Consider the following 24,339-nt stretch of genomic DNA (forward strand, 5'->3'; position numbering starts at 1 on the left):
GAGCTGGGATTCCGGAACCTGGAGCGGAGGGGGAGCCCACGCCGACCTCGATGTCGAAGGCCTCGGTTCCGACACGGAGAAGCCCGCAGGTGCCCCCTCCCATTGGCAACGGTATGGCGAGGGGAGGTAGGAAGCCTGCCGATGCCGGGACGCAATGGACCGGACTGATCGGGCACTGTCCCCGGAACCATGCCGCTCACGACCGACCAGAGGTGGAGACGGACGGACAGGCGACGGACGGCTCCGACGAGGAGACGGGCTCGGTTCCAGCCTCGGCGACCGAAGGGCGAGCGATGGTCGGCTCCGACGGTGCGGGCTCGGCTCCGGCCCCGACGAGAATTCCGCGGGCACCGTCTCGAAGGCCATCGGATCCGGCACCTGCACGGAGATGTCCTCTGGCTCTGGGGAGCCCAAGTGAGGGGAAGGCGTGTGAGGAAGCACGATGACCTCCTCCTGAGGAGCGGGACGCGGCGACCGATGATGCTTGGTCTTCTTCTTCTTCTTCGCTGGTTCCGAAGAAGACCTCGGAACCGACGCGCTCCTCGCCTTCGAAGGGGACCTCGGCTTCGACCTCTTAGGCTTCGTCGGAACCGATCCGGCCGTCGGTTCCGACCGGGGACTCGGTACCAGGATCCTCGGTTCCGAAGCTGGTCTCGGATCCGACCTGGTAGATGAAGCGCTACGGGGCGGCCGCACCGGTCCCTGCGCTGGAGAGGCCGCTCTCGACGCCGAGGTACTCGGGGGACGCGGTTTCGACCCCGACCTCGCGGAGGCCACTGAGCCAGCTCTTGAATGCCGTTCGGCAGAGGGGCTAGGGCCGGCCTTGGGGGAGGGCAACGGTGCGCCTCCGGACATGACCTTCTGCCACAGGGAGGAGTTCAGTCGGGCCTTGCGCTCCTGCCGGGCCTTGCTGGTGAAGCCCTGGCAAATCTTACAGGCCGTCACATTATGGGTCTCCCCCAAACAGAACAGGCACAGTTCATGGCCATTGGTCTTGGCCATTTTCGTGTGGCATTGGAGGCAATGCTTGAAGAGAGCCTTTGAGGCCATCTTCAGGGGCACGCGAAAGGAAGGTCAAAAACAGTCCGAGTCAAATTACCGAGTCCACAACAAAGTCCAAAACGAGATCCGAAGAATAGTCGAGGTCACGAAGTCCGAAGTCAAAAGCCAAGCAATCAGTCAGAATTAAGCACGAAGCACAAAAAAGCACAGAGCAACGAAGCTCACGTTCTCTCCAAGCGGCGGCAAGAAGAGAACTGAGGGAAGGGGCCGTTGGTCGCTGGAGGATCACGTGACCGTTTGGGCGGGAAAACGGTCGCTGAGGCGCGCGACAAACGGCCCCTTCGGAGCCATGGAAGCTCTAGAAAATTCTCCGGCGGCTGGCCTGCGCCTGCGCAGTCCCCATGTGTGGAGGCACAGAAGAACGAAGATGAACACATAAATAAATCAATAAAACAATTTAAAACTAGAAGGAATGAAAGGAAGTCTTTGCGAGCTGGTAGAAGATGGCAACTGAAGGGAGCAGGGAAATCATCCCGGGGAAGTTCCAGAATTTTGACGCCACTACTGAGACGGCCCTCTCACAAGTTGCCACCCACCTAATCTCAGAAGGCAGGGGCACCCAAAGCAGGCCCTCGAAAGATGACCTCAATGGTCAGGCACGTTCATAAGGGAGTTGGTGGTCCTTCGAGTATGTTGGTCCCAAACTCTATAGAGCTTTAAAGATCAGCACTAGCATCTTGAATTATGCCTGGAAACAGACTGGGAGCCAGTGCAGACAAGCCAAGACTGGAGTGATATGCTCCCTGAGACTCATCCTATAAAATAAGTTATGTTGACTATATGTGACTTGCCCAAGCAAGTTTCTACAAGGATTTAGACTTGGGTCCCCCAGATCCCAGTCCAACAATCTAAGCCCAAGGTTCCACACCATGGCACCCACCAGTACTTCCACTGGCACCAACCAAGCTTTCCAGAAAGTAGGTGGGGCCTTCATAAACTGGAATTATTATTGGCTGTCCTCACTCAATTGAAAGGGTTTTCCACAGATGCAGTAGCAGCTGTCACTGGAGGATCAGGAGGAGGAGTAAGAATCCAGGCTTGTGGTTCCATTCCCCTTTCATGATTTAATTCTCCCTTCTCTTTCTCCCTTCCCTCACTCTGGCTTCCCTTTATTTTTATTCCCCTTCTGCAATTCTTCTACAAAGCGAGGAGAAAGGAATTGTATTTAGCGCTGTCATTGTGGAGGGGTGCTCTCAAGATTCCAAATGTGCCAGCCCACGGGGTAAAAAAGACTGGGGATCCCCCCCACCCACCTTACACTGGCTGTTGCAGAAATAACAACGCTAAGACACAGAAATCACATATCATAGCACTGTGGCCAGACTTCCTGGTCTGTGAAAAGAGAGACAACAGTGGAAAGCACTCTGGGGGTAAAAAGCTAGTTCAAAAGCATCTAGGACATTTAGGTCCTAACCAGCCTCTAATTACCGCTGTATATTCCTTTCTTACCTGGCTGGGAGGTGCTTTGGGCTTTTCTGCAATGCTTATTTTCACACGCCTCCCATTAACTAAAACTGGAACTGTTTCACCGTATTTGACAGCTGCTATTACTGCTTCCTTATAATTCATTTCTAGGAAAGCCTAACAAAAAGAAAACATTTGCCTTTAAGATTTTGATTTTACATATTTGCCGTGAATGAAGTACTAAAGAACTGCCAAACATGACCCAAGTGGATGGAGCACTGGTCTTTCTGTACTTTTAAACTGTCTTTTCAAGGCAGTTATAGTTAAACTAAATAAGCTCATTTCTGAATTATTTTCTTATAGGCAGATACCAAACAGAAAAACCTGGAAACGTTCATGTAATCTCTGGCAGGAACTAGGAGAAGCTGTAACGGCTGCAAGAGCAAGAATGAGGGGAAAGCAGGATCAACTATTGCTGAGGTACAAAAACTTGTACATTCAGGAAACTGCAGAAGCAGCCCGTCCCACAGCAACTCCTCTTGAATGACATAAAATAGCTCTTCCTAACAGTGGGAAATGTCAACTTCAGACAAACCTCATTGGGGGGGGGGGCGGGATTCTGGGGACGGGATGAGAAGACAAGGGCAAAAATCACCCTGCAACAAATATCTGAAAGAGGACTCCATAATCAGGAAAGCAGAGAAACATCAAGAAAGCAGAGAAATTCTAAGAGTTGCTGCTCTAAATTCAGTGATTTGTTTTTTTTATATCTATCCTTTTATGATATTTCATTTTTACCCTGCCTTTCTCCCCAATGGGGAACCAAAGCTGCTTACGTTGTTCTCCTTTCCTCCATTTTATCCTCACAACAGCCCTGAGAGGTAGGTTAGCCTGAGACGAACCGTGGGGGGGGGGCATACAAAGGAGAACCCAGCCAACCCTGTATCTGCATATAGATGGAGCCTCACGGGACCTTGAATTGCTACTGCCAGGTATTCGACTATTACTGTCACCACCACTACCACCTCTCCACTTTACTTCCAGAAGGGACAGTTATTTCCCAAAAATATCATGATCAGAACTTAACAAGCTGCTTACCTCATTTCTAGAACGAAGCACTAAGATGTCACTAACTTTTCCAAAGGGCTGAACAATTTTCTCAATATCACGATCTGAATAGCCATCATCGGGAAGATTAGATATATGAAGAACTGTCCCGCAACTCAATAGTTTATCTGATAAAAGCTGAAAAATTAAACATTATTTAAAACAAAAATTTAGTCCATTAAATGATTTCTTGGTCTTGTTTTCCGAGAAAGCAGGAGAGAAAGAGGAGAGAGGCAGGAAGGAAGGGGAGAATTGAAGCAGTTCTCACTGACCAATGGGACCGGGCGTTGGAGGGGATCTCTGGCTGGCTGGGGCAGAGAATGGACTAGCCTTTCTTTCAGTTTCTTTTAAAACGTTATTGCCTTTGGCTATTTTTGAGTTAAGGGCAGCTTCTTGTGTTGTTGTTTTTTAAATCTGTTGTTCTTTCTGCTGCTCTTGTAGGAAGGACCCCTGATTTTATTTTTCTGTTTTTCTAACCTTTTGGGTGAGTTTAGTGATGAGTTTGGAAAAGTCAAAACTCCTTTACTCAAGTAAAAACAAGTTTGATTTTTCATTGCAGTAAGGGAATACAGAGGCTAACCAACAGCAACCTGAACCAAAACTGAGATCAGCCTAAGGGTACAGTTAGTCCAGAAGTGAGACTGTACCAATACTGACAGAGTCCATACATAAATATGCATCACTTAATGGTGCAGCTAGTAAAGTCTATTCTGAACGTAAAAGTGGAAATAAGTTAGACCTGACAAAATACCAACAGCCTTAGTTACAGGTCTGGGGGAGTGAGTTACACTGGGGGGGGGGGTTAGGAGGAAGAGCTCATAACAACAGTAACATGGACAAAACTTTCTGCTGTATTTGTAACTGTGTCCAGGCTCAACCATCACAAAGTAATTAATAACTACAAACAGAAAAAGGTTACTCACCCTATTGTAAGGAGCTGGGTCTGCAATACTTATTTCCTTTGCTGGTGCACCCAAGGGCAATTTCTTGTTTTTGTCTTCCACATCCAGTCCTCCTTTGTTTGACATACCAGCAGCCTTGGTTTTAATATCAGATGGGCCATGATGAGAAAGTGAATCCCTCTTGGAAGTCCACTGAGGAACGGTAAGACCACTCATGTTCTTTGCATTCCCAGGTGTATTCCCTGGCTCTGGTGGCATCCTCCTTGGTCCCAAGGTCCCTCGGCCTACACCTTGGAGTGATTTCTGTTTATTGAACTGTTCAACAAAACGAGGCCCTAAACATTTCACTACAGCTTCCAAGGCCTCATCTGAGATGTGAAAAGGGAAAAGAGGGGAAAAACCATCAACAAATTTTTTCCAAGAATAAGGTTCCCACAATTCCTTGCTCCTGGATAAAGCAGAAACCAGGGAATGCAAAGAAAGGGCTTAAATAGCAACTTGTATAGGATACACAGCTACTGCAAAGAGAATCACAATGGAAAAATCAACTTTCCTATATCTATCATCAATCAAAAATCAACTTTCCTATATCTATCATCAATCAAGGAGCAAACAATTGTATGAAAGTTGTTTTTTTAAAAACAATCTGATAAATGTCACTCAACCCCTACCGTTCTCTTATTTGTCAGAAAGTGTGCATCTGCTACTAAACTTTTTGCACTATCTACGTTCTTACCTGTAGATTTAGTAAATCTTCCTGATTCTTTTTCCTTGCTGGAAGGTCTTGGAGACTGTGCACTAGAATGCAGAGGTCGCCATGGAGACCTTGACCTACGTCTGGGACTAGGTAGGCGCTTTGGGCTTCGACTTCTTGGCCGAGTGGTCCTGTGATACCCAGGGCTCCTAGATCGCGACCGACGCCTGGCCGGGCCTGAGCTTGAGCGTCTTGACCGTTTTGGGCTGGGACCAGCAGAACGTCGCCTTGATGTATGAGATTCCTGTCTCTCACTTTCACGCCTGAGAAGCAGAGATTATAGAAGCCAAGACAAGATTATTCCCAGCTTGCTTAATATGAGTAAATTCAAGCCAGTTTGTGTAAGCCATTGGAAGAGTGGGTGGGAATAGATTAACTGAAGATATGTTTAATTCCTCAAATTTTCAAAAGGAATATAAAGAACTACTAAACAGACTATTGGCCTGCAAGATTTTTACCTGAAGCATTACAAAAATGGGCCCCATACCCCTCCCTCCCAGGCTCCTTTCACTATAATTAAAAAATACAGAATGCAAAATGGGAATCCTATTTATCTCAAATAGAATGGTGTGAAAAACATATACATTAGAAAAGGACCGATGGCTGTACAGGTAGCCTTGATGTAATGATATTTAATACAGAAGCATGACATACAGATAGTTTTAGGTGGGCAGTCATGTTGGTTTGCAGTAGAACAGCAGGATTTGAGTCCAGTGGTACCTTAGACACCAACAAGATTTTCAGGGTATAGTCTTTCAAGAGTTAGAGCTCCTTTCTTAAGAAACAATGACGTTTTGTGGATAACTGTGTTATTGTAGCACTTTCCTTTCAATTTCCAGGTAGAGCCAATATGACAGAATTACTGCATAGCTGTCAGCAGGGTATAGGTGTGGCACAGTTTTTAAATTTATACTGATGCTGTTCCTAGGACATAAGAGCATCTTAAGTTCCAAACAAGCTGATAAAGTTATATTTTCACAAAGATGACACTCTGCAGCTATGATAGATGATGATTAACAGCAGGAGCCACAGGAGACATGTACCATGGAGTCAATGCAGAAAGCAATTGCCAAGCCTCCGTAAAACAATGTGCTGCAAGGCATCTGCTAGCATTTCCATATCCAAATAATATATTCTCTAATTTTCCTTACCACAGCATGCTGATTCACTATAGTGTGTAAATAAAAAGTGGAAGACTATTACACAGTAATTCATATATAAAAAAAGTAACCATAATGGAAAATAATTGAAAAGTTACCTTTTTGATGAAGAGTGAGCCTCAGGATTCCAGTCAGGGTACCTGTTTCAAGAATTAAAATGTTAATGAAAAAGCTGGCTATTTCCCTTACTATCCTAACATGCAGTGATGCTTTAGAGGTGTCAGAGGGACAAGAAATACCAAGCACTCCATTCCCACTGAAAGTCCAGGTTACTGTTAGCTCATCTTACCTCTCTAGCATATCTGTTACTCTCTTGTAAAAAGGACCCCCCCCTTAAGACATGTCCTACTCTTGGTAGGCAACAGAACATCAAGTCATTTGCCAGTGAGCATTTAGGACGCTTTATCTGGCTCACCTTCAAAATGCCACTGTGATGACATGACAGTATCAATTAAGAATTTTCCACTTGGTGAACACTGAATTTACACCCTGTATATTCAGGGGTTAAGCTCAAAGACATATACAGCTAGTCTGTAGCCAGCGCCCCACCCCACCCAAGCAATACCTTCTAAATTCCAAACTGCAGTGTTTGGGGGCTATAAATCCAATAGTATACCAATGAAAGTTAAGCAAGAGACAAAACCGGTGGGTAAGCAATACAGGCCTTCCAGCAAAGTGACTAAATATTTCTAGCCTTTTCTTTTTCCTCCCTGGTTACAGGACAGTGGTTTGGGGGGCTTGTGGATAGCCATCAGGCTGCAATTCTATTAATCATGGCAGCAGTGGGGAGTAAGCCCTATTTGTGAAAGGGAGCTAACTGGCATAAAACTGGACAGGTGAACTCTTCACTGGAGCCTAACAACTTGAGACCATGTCCTTCTGAGTAAGTTCAACTTTCCCCACAGTAAAAATAGTCCTACAGGATTATTTTATCACAGCCCCCCCACAAACCCCCGCTCATTTGGACAGCATCTTGGAATACATAACACTTGAAGATGATTTCCTATATTCTACCTGAGAACAGCCATAATCCCTGAAAAGGACAGCTCAAATAACCTTGTCTCAGACATGCCACAAAACATGCAGATGCTCAAAACCAAAAAAGATGAAATAACTTTAAATTAGAACTACAATTTAAATTCCATTGAACATAACAGCACTTCAGGTGCATAAAATACAAGCCAAAAAAATGATATGAAGTATGATGAAGGACACACCACCATAACAGCACACAAATGAAATGAAAGTCCTTACTGCTGGCGCAGCTGGCGACAGTTTTCAATATGGGCAGTGGCATTCTGGTGCTGAATCCAGTCCTACAAGAGAAAGGGAGAGTTACAAACCATGGATGAGACCAGCATTGCCCAAACAGAAGGCCCTGAACCGAGCATGGGTGGCGAAGCCTGTGGAAGTGAGTTCCAGGCTTTTGCAGCTTTATTGACTTGAGCAGCCTTTTTTTTTTTTTTAAATCGGTCACCATGCTAGAAGTCTTGATATAAAACTGTATACACCTAGGAGGCCACAATTCAAAAAACAGGCCTCATCTTTAGTCTATGAAAACAAGGCAGTTGACCGGTTTCACTCTGAGTGCCCTCAACAAATGACAAGTCCTCGCACTGCATTAATTTAGGTAAGATTCACAGTACTTGAACATGATTAACACATTTACTTGTATACAGCTCCAACTTCCTGTACATGTTGGCAGAAACACCACAACTATTGCAAAACATTACAGAACAAATACAGTTGTCAGTGTTTCTCCTTGGATAGAGAGACCAATGCAGAGCATCTCTGGTCGTCTGCCCTAGAACAAGAGATTCTATAATAGCCAGGGCTGGTGAGATCATGAGGAAATAGCAGCAGGGAGACAACAGAGATGCATGAACAGGAAGAATCACAGGCATGTTGCAAACTGTGCAACTCCATAACTTCAGAACAAAGAAATGTGCTTATTCACACTTTTTTGTACACAGAAAGTTATCAAAATAAGCCATGTACTGGAAAAAAAATTAACATAATCCTGTATTTTAAAACAACTGGAGATCTGAAGGGATACTTAACAATATACTGGGCTGCTAGAAGCATGTTAACACCGGTCTACTTGACTACAGCTTCTGTATGAGGTTCCCAAAAGACTGGGCTACCTTCTTCAATGTTGCATGACAACTGTAACATAACTGAAATACACCTTGCCAATAATACCATTTGGGAACTTATTCATATAGCAATGGTATGGACAAAAGTATGCTTTCTAGCTTCTCCAAAATGACAGAACTCACTTCCCTGAGGTTATCAAAATCCAAATATTCTCCACTAAGAACACCAAGTCTTTTACACGTCAGTCTTTGCTGGTCAGGGTTCAAATTTGTGGGTCATTATTACTTCAAAGGCGAGTTTCTAATTAGATATCTTTTTTAAAAAAAACAGATTGAAGATCTAGGTTGTGCATCCTAGGCTTTCTAAATAAATGGGATGTACTTTAAAAAGTAACTTGGAGGCAAAATATGCTATAGCCAATATAATAAAGGAAGATGTAAATGGCATTGTTCCAATAAAAATATCGGGTTTCGCAAACGTTAAAAAAAAACTGGACATGCTTGATACATTTAAAATGGACAAAAGCTATTTTGCCAGTTTCCTATCCCAAAACAATATTCATATGAAAAGGCCTTATATTTGAAGGCCGGTGCAAAATTCAACCCAAAGTGTGATTTCTTTTCCCAGATTTCACTTGCCTAGGAAATATGACAATTATGATAATGATGACAGATTGGATCTTTGTAATTCATATAGTAAACTGTTGATTAAGAAGCCCAATTTATACCGTTCATCTGAAATCTGAGCCTCCAAACGGAGGTTCTACTTAAAATTAGAGGGCAAAACATAAGGAACCTTAAGGTAACTAGCAGAAATTTCCGGGATAATCATGGCATAGAAGAATTAGGTATTCTGTGATAATTGAGCAATCCAATAAAAATGAAATTATAAACTTTAAATATTTCACAATGTATTTAATATTCTGGTTGTTGTGACATACAAAGATGTATCTATAATACACCTGAGAAATGTACGGAGAGCAAATGTAAACAAATAACACAAATGCACAAGTTGTGATAATTTCATGCCAGATGTATTCTGAAAACATTTCTGAGACCAAAATATACAATGAAGTTTGGAAATAAGAATCAAATTAATACTGCAACTATCTCAACTTGTCTCAGATCTGATTCCCCCTTCCCAGAAAGATTTCTGGGACCACAATTCTGGCATCACAGGCCTTCTTCCCATGGGTGTATATGGGCCTCCTTCAAGATTATGAGCTTAATCCAACACTCATAAATCACAGCGTGTTAGAAAGTGATGTTGTTTTCATTCCCTTTGCTTGACAAGTGTCTCCCCCTACTTGAAACAAAACAGAAGCCAGTATAGCCTGTAACAACCTACATCTGTATTAGGGGTTTCTGGCATTCTTGTGGCATAGAACAAAGCCTGTCCAAGCAACAAGCTGCCACAACTGCCCAAATCCTCACATTTCCAATACTTGCTGCTAAGACCCTATAGAAATAGCTTGTAGACAACAAAAGAATGTTGCTCAAACCTGACAAGTTGTCTCTAAATCTTGATTCTTCATATCTTAGTGGAATAAACGCTACACATTTTCCATATGCCATTTAAACCCCAGTGAACAGGGTGGAGAACATAGGCAATGTATGCATTCTTGGGTTGGGGGAGAGGAAACAAAAATCAACTCACCTTCAAATGTCTACATTCTACATTACACAGAGAACACATATGTGGAAATATTCTTGGAGAAGCAGCATAGTAATCATTCATCATAGAGGGAGTAGGTAGTCTCTTCAACTTCTGTGCATCTGCCTGTGAAAAAACCGGAAGCCACGAGGCTTTCACTACACCAAAAGGGGATTCGATAGGTTTTTCGGCCATTTTCTGGAAATTCTTCTGACCACCTGTAGGTCCAGGGGGACCAGTAGGAGGTTTCACCCTGGATCCCTGCTGATTCCTGTTATTCCTGTTTAAAGTCTCAAGCATTCCAGGGGCAAAAGGGGGCGGTGGCTGGTTCATAGCTGGCATCATGGGCTGGGCCACAGGGGGTGGAGGCAAGGGTTGCTGAACAGGAGGCATCACAGGCGGGTGCATGGGCAACATCATAGGGGGCATCATGGGTGGGACTGCTATAAGTGCCGCAGGTGCTGAAGGCAGACACAATCCAGGCATTTTGTTGGCAGTATCCATGGCAAAAAAGGTCTGAGGATTTGGAGAACTTCTCTGAAACCCCATCTGTCGTATCAGTTCTTCAACAGCATTGATTGGATTATTGGCTACACCAGAGGGCACAGTAGGCACCGAAGCTGTCTGCTGGGCCTGAAACCCTTTCATGCTCTTCTCAGTTGCCACATCAGAATCGTACACTTTGACTTCAAGGGGACCTTCAGAATACCCGTACTTGCTTTCATGCCCATAATCAATCACTTTGCTCTTTATCACAGAACCACGGCCATTATCACTATGGAAGGTTTCCTTTTCTCGGCTCTGAGCAGGCAGAACAGGCAACTGACAAGATATTTTGCGCATTCGGATTTCCCGCAAAATTAAAGGCATGTTTTCAGGTGTGAGCTGATCATCTGGATAGCGACTTAGTTCCTCCAAGTCTTCATTAGATAAGCCAAAGCTTGCCAAGATACTCGATGCACTCTCATTTGTGTAACGGTTTGGAACATTTGTATTATGATCAGCAAGACTTCCTGAAGCAGGCTGGTTCTGGCTAGTATTTCCCTGTGGAAATGGCTCCTTTTCCCAGCGTGAAACACGGACTCCTTCCTTCTGATTTCTCTGTTCCCTTGCTTGTCTTGGATCCATTCTACGCTGAGTGATCCGAACATCTGGCTTTGAAAATCCTGTGCCCATTTCTCTTCTCATGAATTGTTGGGGCATTCCATGACGAGGACCAGATGGGGGCTGTCCTTGATTATTAGGGGGCTGTCCTTGATTAACTTGCCTAGGTCCCTGAAAAGGTTCACGTGGGTCAGCTGTATTAGGCCCCCTTGGGTTTTGATGCATATTTCCTCTAGGGTTATACATGGCAATCTTCAGGAATGCCTCATTTAACAAGGCATAAGATACTATACAATGTTGTGAGGCAACAGAGTTCAACTGATGGAGAGCCAACTGTGTCTTAATATGAGCAAGCTGCAAAGGGCCCAACAGAAGTGGGCTGGAAATGCCAAGATTCACAGAATTCACAAGGGGCGCAAAAGTTTCCAAGAACACCACAAAGCTGAAAGTTAAAACACAAATATTAGATGACATTTGTCTTTGAATTCACTTTCTAGAGTGGGTTCTGCCTTGGGAAAAGCTCATGAATTTTTCCATTTAACTATTTTCAGCAAAAGACTGAATTTATTTTGTCCTCTGCCAAACCCATTATATAAAACAAGCTTAACTGACAGATAATTATGCCATATTGCTTTTTACCCTATTAGCCAAGTTTTCATGTCCTACTCAATAAACAGTGACTGCAATTTTATTCCATTCTACCTGAACATCAAGAGCAATTTATTGACCATGCAATTAGGAAAACATAAATCTCAGCACAACAGGGCATCTGTAGCTAACTGAAGGTACATTTTTGATATAGCACATAGCAGCATTATTCCTTCAACCTGCCAACTGAGCGGAAGTAGACGAAACTGGTCATTTGCTGGGGGGAGGGGGAGTTATGCAATATTTTCAGATAAATGGCTTCCACCATTTCAAACAGAAGGTAAAGATAAACCAAAATGATTGTGCAAGAAAGATCACAGAAACATAGCACAGAAAGTCCATTATAGGACTACTTAGTCTATTCTCCTCCATTACAGGACACACATTACATAAGTTATCCTGTCACAAGATCATTTCATAATTACATATACAATTAACAAACAATTAACTTGTAGAAAACCTGGATGCTTAATCTACAGTTTCTGTTCAATGTAATTTTATGGCCTTTTATAACCAACTGTAATAATTTAGAGAGAAGCCTTCTCCTTCCCAATAAGTAAAAATGGAAAATTAGGGGATGGGAGTTGGAAAAAGTCCATGATGAATTGAAGGCTTTATTTTAAAATGTTGATTCAGTCAAACCAATGACTGCAGATCTCCAAGATGTAAGAAACGCTAGTGACAATAAAAGCTACTGAGTTTGACTGCATCACTAAACAACTGGTAAACACGATGTTGGAAATATGCTTTCAAGTGACATTTTCAAGAATTTGAACAAGGGCACTGCCAAGCACACTGCTCCTGCAACAGGGTAACAAGACTTTGCACTGAGTAGGAGATGAGGGGCAGAGTACATGCTTTGTATCTCCGACTGAAAGACCTTCTGAACTTAGATCCAGGTACAGCCAGCTTTTTCACTCAATCCTACTCAGTTATCCTTTCTGCTACAGTCCCCACCCTATATGGCTTTTGACCAGGCAGGTCCAATATATCCCAACATAACTTCATTTGGTGATCAAAAGTGGTTCCTTCCACTGGTTGGATCCAACACTTACTCCAGTCATTTGCTATACTTGCTAATGTCTATTTTAAACTTCATACTCTTTGAACAATACTGATACCTCACCTTTCCTCTCAGCTCAAGGCAGAGCCATATAATCACCTGCTTGAAAAATCTGCATCAAAATCAGCCTTCCAAGTAGCAGGGCAAGGGGGTACGATTTGGAACATGTCTGGTCCTTTGGGATAAGCGAGATTGGCATGGCGTTCTATGGATACTTTCTTTTCAAACATTTTACAAAATACACTTACTTCACTTCATTTTTGTAAGTATCCGAACAGAAACTCATGATTATTAGTTTATTTATTTATAACATTTATTAGTCACTTTTCTACCTTACAGAACTCATGACAGCTTACAAAAACCCCACCATAAATTACAAAAAAAGGCCACAGTTTAAAGTTTAGGACTGCCAATAGATAGAAAAATTAAATTAGTAAAATGCCATCCCAAACAAAGCCATCTTCAACTGCCACCTAACGTTAAAAGTCATATATTATTTGTTTGTTTGTTTATGTCATTTATAGTCCACCTTTCTCACTGAGACTCAAGGTGGATTACATAGTATGAGATCAGTACAATCAGTATCAAGGACAAAGGTAGGCATTTCCATACAGTGTCAAGGACATTTCCATAGACAATGTCATAAGGTAGATGAATACAAGTTTACAGAGACATAGCATTAGCAAGGATCCAATACAGGGTTGAAGGATTGCTGAAACAGAACATAAGCAATTCTAGGGCTGACATTAGACCACATGAAGCACAAGCAGTATATATGAGTACATATTCAAAGCAACAGATAATATGTAAAGCAACATAATGGTGAAGCCCATGGTTCCCAACTCATTGGTGAAACATCTGAGACCCCCTCCCTACAATACTGCCCTCCTATCTGAGTAAAAAAGCCTTTTTGAATAATTCAGTTTTGCATTGTTTGCAGAAAGCTAAGAGCGTGGGAGCTCTCCTGACCTCCTCAGGCAGGCTGTTCCATAGGGTAGGGGTCACTACAGAGAAGGCCTGTGTATGGGCTGCAGTTGATTTTGCCCATGTGCAGGCTGGCACCTGCAAGAGACCCTGTTCAGATGAGCGAAGCTGCCGTGGAGGGACATAGGGAGGGAGGTGGTCCTGTAGGTATGTCAGGCCAAGGCCATGAAGAGTGTTGTATGTAATAACTAGTACCCTGAATTGAGCACGGGAGCTGATAGGCAGCCAATGGAATGACTGCAGGATGGAAGTGATGTTCATACTCCTGTTTGCTCCTGCTAACCGTCAAGCTGCAGCTTTTTGCACTAATTGGAGCCTCCTAGTTAACTTAGATGGATGACCAATAAATAGTGCATTGCAATAGTCAAGTTTTGATGTCACCATAGCATGGATCTAGGTGGCCAGGTCGGTTGTGTCAAAATAAGAAGCCATTTTCCAGGCTAGGGTGAGATTGTAGAAAGCATTTTTTGCAGCTGCCTTAACTTGTTTTTCTAGTAGTAGCGCTGGATGCAGTATAACCCCTAGGATCTTAACCAAGTCAGCAAGGGTCAAACAAACTCCATCGAAAGTGGGGAGTACAATGTCTTTCAGAATATCTGACTTCCCAACAAGCATCACTTTGGTCTTGTCTGGGTTTAATTTTAATTTGTTATTTTTCAGCCATTTCACCACAGCTGTCAGGCAGCGATGTAAGATTTCTACTGCATTTTGTGGGGGCCTGGATAGCGAGATACATAGTTGGGTATTGATGACACCCAACTCCATAGCTGCGAAAAAGTTCTCCTAAAGGTTTTACATAGATGTTGAATAACATGGGAGATAGGATTGCACCCCGTGTAACCCCACAAGATAGTTCCCATTCTGGAGATAGCTAATCTCCGACGGCAATCCTTTGAGTCTGTTCCATGAGAAATAATTTAAACCAGTCCAGGGTACATCCTTTGATGCCCACTTCTGTTTCTAGACACCTCAACAGGATGGCATGGTCTACTGTTTCAAAGGCTGCGGACAAGTCCAGGAGGAGCAATATGGAGGCCTTTGTTTATATTCAGACGGAGATCATCCACTAATGCTACTAGTGCCGTCTCTGTCCCATGCCCTAGTCTAACACCCGATTGTAAAGGGTCCAAAACACTAGAGTTATCCAAGAAGGAATGAGTTCGTCAGCTACTGCCCTCTCAATCACTTTGCTCAGAAAGGGTAGATTAGAGACTGGGCGATAATTGGCCACAGCACTTTTGTCTAGGGATGGTTTTTTAATTAGCGGACAAATAACTGCCTGTTTGAGCAACTAGGGGAAGGTGCCCTGAGTTAGCGATTGATTTACAACAGATCTCAATGGTTCACTTATCTGATCTTTACTTGATTTTAATAGCCAAGATGGGCAAGGATAAAGTGCACTAGTGGCTTTTATAAATGCCAGGATCTTGTCAAGGACTGTCATTGTAACTGGTTCAAAGCAGTCTAAATATAAGCTAGATGTATTAAACATTTCTTCTATCTCATTTGTATTGCAGCTAGCATCTAGATCAGAGTGTATTTGTGCTATTTTATCAGCGAAAAACTTAGCAAAGGCCTCACAGCTAACTGTCTGTTCTTGGGACTGTAAAGGTTCAGATTTAGGGGTTAGAAGGTGTCTGGATAACCTGAAAAATTGGGACAGTCATGAACTAGCCGACGCAATGGCTGCCAAGAAGTAACATTTCTTTGCTGCTTTCATTTCTGTTTCAAAGATCCTTCAGTGTGTTCTGGAGCAAGTTCTATCAGCTTCCGAGCAAGTTTTTCGCCAGTGTCTTTCTAGACATCTTCCAGCCGTCTTCAAGTCAGCTAGCTCCATGGTAAACCATGGTGCTCACTTCCATCCCAAAGGCGGAAGGGGTTGACAAGGAGCAGTGGGGTTAATATCTTTAAGGAAATTTGTGTTCCACACGCCTACAAGCAGCTTCTGTGGAGCATGCATCTGGAATTCTAAAATTCCCCATTTTGTGGGGTGCTGGGGCTATATTCACTTTTGCCTTCAGCAGATGATGAGCCGACCATGGTTCAGGCCGAAGCTCTAATGCTGAAATAAGACTTTCTCTCAGAACAATTTAATAGTATTATGCCATTTCTTCTCCTATTTCTCAATTTTGTCCCACAAAAAACTTCATTTGGAAAGGACAACTCTTAAGTTAAATGGCACTTTTAGTAATTCCAGTAGTAACTCTCTAGACACATCAGAAGAGCGACTATATTCTCTTGGAATGAAGTTTTTAATAAAGTTATGACAGCAGTGTATCGACCCAGGGACTCTCATCCCCCCTATCCCAGAGGGCTTTCCTAGCCACTTAGGACCTCTAGGAGCCTCTAAAAGCTCTGGTTGTTTGTTTTGAAGCACCCTAGCTTCCTCAGTTCTTTTGAGTATGTGTACTTCCTTGGTAAGCAATACTGGACACAGGCAGGTAAAATATATTATTGGAGTTTATTAAAGTAAGAACACAGGAGCGTATGCAAAGCAGAAACTACTCTTAAAAAGCATTTAGGCAAGACATGAAAACTACCACCTTGTTACCTCAACTATGTTCTAATTAGCTAAAATACTACAGGCTATCTGACTAAGCATTTTCTGAGTTGGTTCCAAAGCTGGCTGATCTTACCAAAGTCCATCCATGCCAGCTTATTCTAGGCATCCTGTAAGTAGCATGGAGCTGAGAAGCTCTCTCTCTCACATTGCTGGGGTTGGCAATGTCTGCAAGGTAGCAAACTGATAAACTACCTAGAGACAAAGACGTTTCTTGAAATCTAGGGGGGCAACTGCCTACGGACAGGAACCAATCAGGGCTTGGTTAGTTAATTGGAAATGACAGCATTGTGAAAGTTTAGGGAGCATGGCTAGAGCTGAGATCAGCACCAGGCTCTTGCCTTCTCCAAGACCACTCTCTCATGGGAAGAAAGCAGCACAGGTGTAGTTATTAACAGAGCTTGGGACTTTCCCAGCAAACAGGCCTAGTAAGAAATTTGCCAGACATAAGGCCTGAACCAAAGTTTTAAACTCAGCACTCTGTACTATGTAGTATAAGGCCTGATCCATACAGACTTTCACTTTGTTTGAAATCTAAACACATATCAAAAATCATCTAATCCAAATGTAACATGCTCTCCCAACATCTACTTTCATTCTAAGTCAATTAAGAAAGCAGAACTGTATCACTAATAAAAACAGAAAAGCCAAAGGTGTCTTATTTCATTAATTTATATAAGGAAAGAAATCATCACATCTGAGAAATGACACATCCTCTGAAAATCTCTAGAGGCCGTATACTCCTTGACAAAGCACAAAGCACAACAGTACCTTGAGCAAAAGGGCCAAAATATCACAAATAAGCCCAAGTTACATCAACACTGCAAGTATCAAACCAGTCAGAAGGTAGGAAGGATGATGCAAAGTAGTAAGATAGAATGTGGAGGTACAATGTGAAATTACTGAAATGTAATTAGCTAGATTAGACAAGGTGAGGAAATGCAGAAAATTAGTACCTGTAATGAGAGAAGAAAAGTATGTCCCTATTCAGTCTAGGGGGGTTGTCCATTGTTCTGAATTTGTGAATGAACTCTATTTCAGCAATCTCACCTTGTATTTTCCTTTGAAGTTTCTCTGTTTGAGGACTGCCACTCTTAGATCAGCAATGGAATGTACTAGAAGATTAAAATGTTCTCCCACTGGTTTTTGAGTGTTGTGATTTTTAATGTCAGATTTATGTCCAATTTATTCTTTTGTGTCAGGACTGACTTGTGTCCAATAAACAGAGTAGAATGGCATTGCTGGCACCTGATGGTATATATAACATTGGAGCAAATGATGAACCTGATGAATGAGCAAATGAATGAACCTGAGCTAGTAGGGCTGGTGTTGTTAAGCCCAGTGATTCTGCTATTAGGGTGAATATGGGGACAGAACTGGCATCTTGGTTTATTGCAAGCTCTGGCCCAGATTTCGTATCCATGTTCTGAAATGCACTCTGGTGAGTGAGAAGCTATTCAAGGCCAGGGGGCTGCCTGTGGGCAACAAAGGTTTGCCTCCCACTGACTGTGAGAGAGGGGGTATTATTGTCCAGCACAGGTTGCAGGTCATTAATGATGCACTGAAGCAGCCTGAGCCGAGAGCTGTATGGGACCACCACTGGTGTTCCGCTGTTGTTTTGTTTGGGCCCATCCTGTAGCAGGTTGTCCTTTGGTATCATTCAGGCCTTCGTAATCTGTTTCCTTACTACATCAGGTGGGTATTATAATTCTAAAAATGTCTCCTAATTTTGTTGTAAATTTTTGTTTTAAGTTTTGGGATGTTACCCAATGCAGTATGTACTACTTATGCACAGGTTTGCAATATACAGAGACATGAAAATCAATGGTAGATATATTCTTAAGGAAAAATTGTGAGATGTTCTTCCCCTAACATATGATACAAACACACATTCTGATTATTTTAAAATTACTAAAACATAGAACTGACTTGTCATTTTTATTTAAGTCGGCCTTATAACTAGGCACTCACCTAGTAGCTGTGACCACTGTTTAGGAAGGGATGGGAGGGCAATGAATGCATCATCCCATCTGTCATAATGTTCCCTGGCTGAAACAGCACAGTAAAATGCTACAGTAGTTCCAGCTGTACTCATGGGCAGAAAGGGAGACGCAGCATAAGATGCACATATTTGCTACATTGTTCCTTGATTTCACTCCACCTTTGGGCAAGTGTAAAGAGTGCCCAAGGGCATGCCACAAACAGGGGTCTTTCAGTCTTGTCTTTTTACTCTCTCTTTCTGGCAAAAGACAACACAGCAAGACTTTTTACAGAGCCAGGAGTCCGTATTCTTGCATAACTTTCCAGAGTTCAGCATGGCTTCATAACAAGAACCACTACAGAACCATTAACAGTGCTGCAGAAATTTTTTATGGTTGAACTTCTACAATTTTGAAAAATATGAACACAATCCTCAGTTAAAGCAAAACAGGAAGGAAGAAATAAAGCAATCAATGCTGTTCTTCACAAACTTTTATTGGTAACAATACAAATCCAGGGCTAACAATCTACTATGAACCTCAAGATGGCAAAGATCACATCTTCACCACTTCCAGGAAAGTTTCATGAACTTTCAGAAGTGAAATATTTAAACTACAGGATTCATCAACTTACATTTGTAAAAGACATGATAGAAATCTAATAGTGTGGCAAGAGATCTTTCTGTTGCCCATCAGTTCAAAGCTAAATCAGTAAAGGGCTGTAACAACAGACGCACCACTCGTACCCTCTCTAACAGCAGTTTACTCCCAGCAGTATAGTATTTAATTCTCTATTTCTGCACTTCCACTGACCTGGCAGGAAGGACAGTAGAGTAGTGATTATTTTACTATTTGAGGGTGTAGGAATTAACACACCTTAAGACAAAACATTTCTAAGAAAGGTTAGATATACTGAGAAATGCAGCCCCAATGTGGGAATAAGAATATTCACTTCAACCAAGTTATTTATCTCCATGTTGTAGCTCTTATCATCTTGGCACAATTAACTTTATCCTATGGCTTAGATTACACTTGAAGGAAAAGAAGCAGACAGTAGAATGGACTGCACTACTGAAGGTGATAGACTGCAGTTTTGAATGCCCCTTTGCATAAAGAACAGAACACACACCCACACACAATATGTTGGTATTCTATTTGAAGGGAGTTTTTAATGCATGAAATATGTCAACATGCCATTCTTCACCTGTACTCCAGTGCAGTGCAATCTTATCTAACAGCATTTTACATCTGTCACTCTCATTTTTTTTAATGAGGCCTTTAAAAAAGTACAAAGGAAAAACAAACTTATGACAGAGTTGCCAGTTGAAACAGGCCAAGTAAATACTGGGTACAATTATGAGCTAACCTCATAGGTCATGGGTGTATGAACGGTAAAGACAATTCAGCCAATATTATCCTAAGTTACAGAACTAATAATCATAAATTGCTGTCTGGAGCATGAAGTGTGCTTTGTTTCCTTAAGAACTAAACAGAGCAACAGGAGATGGCTCCACAGCAGCAGTGGTGAAAAACTGAAGGAAGAATAGACAAAGCTAGTGCTGAACACTTCATAGCAAGGATCTGAACAAACAAAGGAGGAAATGGGGGTGTTCAAAGATACGGAGGGGGGGTCAGAACAGCGAACATACTGTTCTGGCAGAGGTTGTGGCTAAGAGGAGTGCATGTTTAGGGTCAAAAAAATGCAGATTTCATGTAACAAGGAGCTGAAAGGTGCACTGATACACTGTGACAGAACAGCTGTAAATTCCACAGCATTGTAAAAATGGAACATGCAACCGAAACCCTTGAAGAATAGTTTCACCTAGCAGTGAGGGAAGAGAGCGATATCCTGTAGCTTGGAGGGATAGGGCTGCTAGGTGATTGTTCAGGGAGAGCCGAGTTCTGTCAATGCAGTTTACAGTAACGACTCCAGAACTGACAGAGGGGGCTCTGCCTCTTGGAAGCTCGCACCCTGGAAATCTAGTTGGTCTTTTAGGTGCTGCTGGACCTGAATCTTGCTGTTCTATTACACACCAACAGAGCTACCCACCTGAAACTACTCCAAAACTGACTCAACTGGCATGCCCTCTTTGATACTCACTGGCCCTCCTGCTTCTCAATCATTTGTTAATTTCAATTGTTTTGTATGTATTTTTAATTGCATCGGTATGTATTTTGAACTTGTTTTAATTATGAATTTTTTAACTTGTATTTTTTTATTGTTAGGGTCCCGTTGGGATCCTCGCTTTGATGGAAAGGCAACCTAGAGATTTTTAAAATTAAAAAATACATAAAAGCAGAGCCACTGGAAGAGTCACAGTACCCACTGCTAGCAAGCAAATGTCTCAATTCAGTGGGACAGGTATGCCTAGCTGCAGGTTTTCAAGTGTTCAGAAAAACTTTCTGGGGCTGCTTCATGGGCAGCCGTGTGCATTTGCAGTAAAACAGCAAGATTTGAGTCGGGCGGCAGCTTAGAGACCAAGATTTCCAGGCTGTAAGCTTTCAAGAGTCAAAACTCCCTCCTCGAGATACTAGCAGGGCACTCTAGCAGTTGAAGAAGGGCGCTCTGACGCTTGGAAGTTTGCACCCTGAAATCCTCTCGGTCCCGAAAGTGCCCCTGGACTCAAATCCCAGGGAAAACAGAAAACACGGCGGTCCACGTCAGGCGGCATCTCGCGCTGCGAGCCGTCAGGTGCCTTCGAGCCCGCTGGATTCACTTCACGGCTACTTAGCTGGATGCTAAAAACCACAGCGCCCCCGCCCTCGCCGCTGCCACTTCCTCCAGGGGGAGTCGGTCCCTCTCGCCGGGAGACCAGATGACATTCCGGGAGAACTCCCGGTCCTCCCGAGAGATTGGCAACCGTCCCCCGCGGGGTCTCCCCAGGCGCCTGACAACCCTTCCGAGGAGGGCCAGAGCCTCTGCGGCCTGCACCGCGGCCTTGCTCTCTCTCAATCCCGCTCGCTGAGGAGGCCGGCGGCCCTTGAAGGCGGCAGCGCCACAGGCCTAGCCAAGCCGGCTCCATTTCTCCTCCCCGCTCCCAGCCGCCATTTTGAGGCCGCTTACCTCAGTCCCTCGCAGGCCGTGGAGCGCCGCTACTTCCCGAGCCCTGGCTCAGAGCCGGCCCGGCCGCTCCCGCTTCGTCCCTCGCCGCGCCAGGAAGACCCGCTCGGACGGGACCAGGCTGCCGCCGGACCGATGAGGAGGGCCAAGCCGGCCTTCTGCACATGCGCACTCACGGAAAGGGAGACCGCGAGCAGCGCCTCAGCGAGAGAGGAGAAAAGGCGGCGGGGGAGGGCAGCGCGCGCGCAGAAGGCGGGAAAATAAGGGAGGGGGAAAGAGCGTGAGTGCGCCCTCAGGTCGCGCATGCGCAAGAGGGCGCTTCCCCGTCGTAGGAAGCCCAGCGCGCCCCTAGAGGTATGAGAAGGAGCAGCCTAGGCGCGTCCACGGCGTAGTGCTCACAAGCGAAGGGGAGGGAAGGCGACGTGACTCCGACGGCCCAAAGAGGAGGAAGCAAAACAAAGCAGCCCCCCACCCAACCCCTCTGGCTGCAACACTCCCAGCACGAGCGTTCATGGGAGGTTCTGTTGGGCTCCTGCCGGATTTGGCTGCTGCCCTCTAAGGCGGCTGCGCACCTAGGGGCAGTGAGAGGGTCGCAACCGCGACTTCTGGATGCTGAGCAGAGGGGAAAGAATGCGTGGTAGGACTGCAGGCTGCGCAACCTCAAAATGAGGCCATGCTGGATGCAGTAGAGCAAGATGCGTGTACACTTATCTATGGTTTCATTCCCTTTGTGTTCAGTGGGAATGTTCCACTCTCCACTCTGCCTTCCTTGAACTCTCCAACCAGAAGGTGACCCACGAGAGGAACAAATGGAACGGGTCCATTTCTCGTTATTCGCAATTGTTTTCAGGACCCTAACAAAGAGACCCAATTAGGCTATTTCAGATTGCTTTTTAAATCCATTTTGAAATGCAGGAATGTACCTTGCAACGATGCAACTCGCCAGTGTGCACGGTAACATGGTACTAGAGAGCCAGTTTGATGTAGTGGTTAAGAGCATGGGACTAATCTGGAGAACCAGGTTTGATTCCCCACTCCTCCACTTGAAGGCAGCTGGGTGACCTTGGGCTAGTCACAGCTCTCCCAGAGCGCTCTCAGCCCCACCCACCTCACAGGGTGATGATTGTTGTGGGGATAATGATAATAATAATCCCCCCTTCCAATTCCTCAGATCCATCCACCACCGAGGGTTTCCTCCACTTTTCTCCAATCTTTCCAAAATGGGTTGTCGAAGGCTTTCACGGACGGAGAACGACAGTTGTGGATTTTCCGGGCTGTATAGCCATGGGTCAAATCCACATTCACCCATTACCCGCATGTTTCTCGGATATCTTCCATTTGCCTCCAATCCGCGATTTTTTCCTCTTTGTTCACATTCCTGCTTCCAATCCGTCTTTCTCGCGCGTCCCTCGGGTCACACGGCCGCTCGAAAACCGCTTTTTTGGGCGGGACCTTTTTTCCCCGCCCATTTTTTTAAATTTTTTTGAGTGCACTTTTCCGTTATTTCGATCTTGCCTTATAAAGAAACATCACTGAAGATAATGATGCCTCTCTTTCCCCCACTGACAGCACTGATGGCTCTCTCCCGTTTCTTTTTTGGAAATTTGGAAGCATGTGGGAAGCTTTCGTGGGCATTTCCTATGCAGGACAGTTCAGTGTCTGAATTTTACTGAAGTTTCACTTCCTTGGAGTGTCATTATTTCGATATTTCATAATTTCGATATTATAGTAATATAAAATAAAAAAAATAAAAAACACTTAAAAAGGAAGTTTCGCGAGTCCGTTCTGAGGGTGGATTCACCCCAAAATGATTTTTTCAAACTACCAGATTTGATTCAGAAACAGCATAATCAATAAATCCAATGCTATGAAGTCAAAAACAGTCTTTTGCAGACTACGGAGCACTTGCAAGTTGAATCAGCCGATAGGAACTCTCGGAACGGCCGGAGAGACAGGAAGGGGGGGGGGTTTTAAAAAAACCACGTAAATTGCACATTGGCCCGTTCACGGCCACCGTGAAACTCCCGTTGAAAACCTGTGACCACATATTCGGGAGAAATGCGAACGAAATGCGTCTGTTTAATGAGGTAATGTGACCGGCACTTGGGATTGCGTGGGGAATGCGGGGAACATGCGACTTAGAATGAGTAATGTGGATTTGACCATGGTCTTGGCATTGTAGTTCCTGACGTTTTGCCAGCAGCTGTGGCTGGCATCTTCAGAGGTGTAGCACCAAAAGACAGAGATCTCTCAGTGTCACAGACACTGCAGACTTGGCCATCCTGAAAAATCTGAATGCAAAAAGCCGGGAATCCACCAGTTAACCAAATCTCACTATTTAAATATAAGTGCAAGTGCAAACACTGTAAACAGTGTACAATAGCTTTTTGCATTCAGTGCTATCTACTATCCGGGTTTGTCTCCCCCACTCTCGGTAGCATCCTGAAAAATCAGCAGTGGCTGAACATAGCCTAACTCAAACAGGACACAGTATCCTATTCCAGGACACTAAAATACTTGACAACACTTCCAACTACTTTGTCAGACTGCACAGAGAAGCCATTGAAATTCATAAGCATAAGCACAATTTCAACAGGAAAGAAGAGACTTTAAGAATGAACAGAGCATGGTTTCCAGTTCTGAAAAACACCAAGCTAACAAAACACTCTATACCCGACAATAGCCCTGCAGAGAAGATTAGCACATCAAGCACCAATCCATATGCAAAAGAACCTCCTCAGGATACAGTGAAGCCTCCCTCTATTAGCATTCCACACCCTGGTGGACTTGTGAAAAATCTA

At 44.0% G+C, this 24,339-nt stretch overlaps 1 protein-coding gene across 3 annotated transcripts in view; it reads right to left on the minus strand.

The window, feature by feature from the left end:
* Nucleotides 1–24,339, minus strand: part of LOC129336695 (zinc finger protein 638-like) — an 89,633-nt gene that overhangs the window by 44,579 nt on the left and 20,715 nt on the right. For 2 of the 3 annotated variants that reach the window (XM_054989983.1, XM_054989984.1), the window contains exons 2-8: nt 10,143–11,685; nt 7,644–7,705; nt 6,488–6,529; nt 5,212–5,492; nt 4,497–4,843; nt 3,565–3,711; nt 2,512–2,643 (exon numbers count right to left, since the gene is read on the minus strand). In XM_054989983.1, coding sequence (XP_054845958.1) covers nt 2,512–2,643; nt 3,565–3,711; nt 4,497–4,843; nt 5,212–5,492; nt 6,488–6,529; nt 7,644–7,705; nt 10,143–11,685 — 2,554 coding nt within the window. Of the gene's footprint in view, nt 1–2,511; nt 2,644–3,564; nt 3,712–4,496; nt 4,844–5,211; nt 5,493–6,487; nt 6,530–7,643; nt 7,706–10,142; nt 11,686–21,541; nt 21,565–24,339 lie in introns of those variants that run through there. The other variant, XM_054989985.1, reaches the window with a different exon arrangement.

The sequence above is a fragment of the Eublepharis macularius genome, chromosome 10 (assembly GCF_028583425.1).
Source record: "Eublepharis macularius isolate TG4126 chromosome 10, MPM_Emac_v1.0, whole genome shotgun sequence".
NCBI classification, from domain to species: domain Eukaryota; kingdom Metazoa; phylum Chordata; class Lepidosauria; order Squamata; family Eublepharidae; genus Eublepharis; species Eublepharis macularius.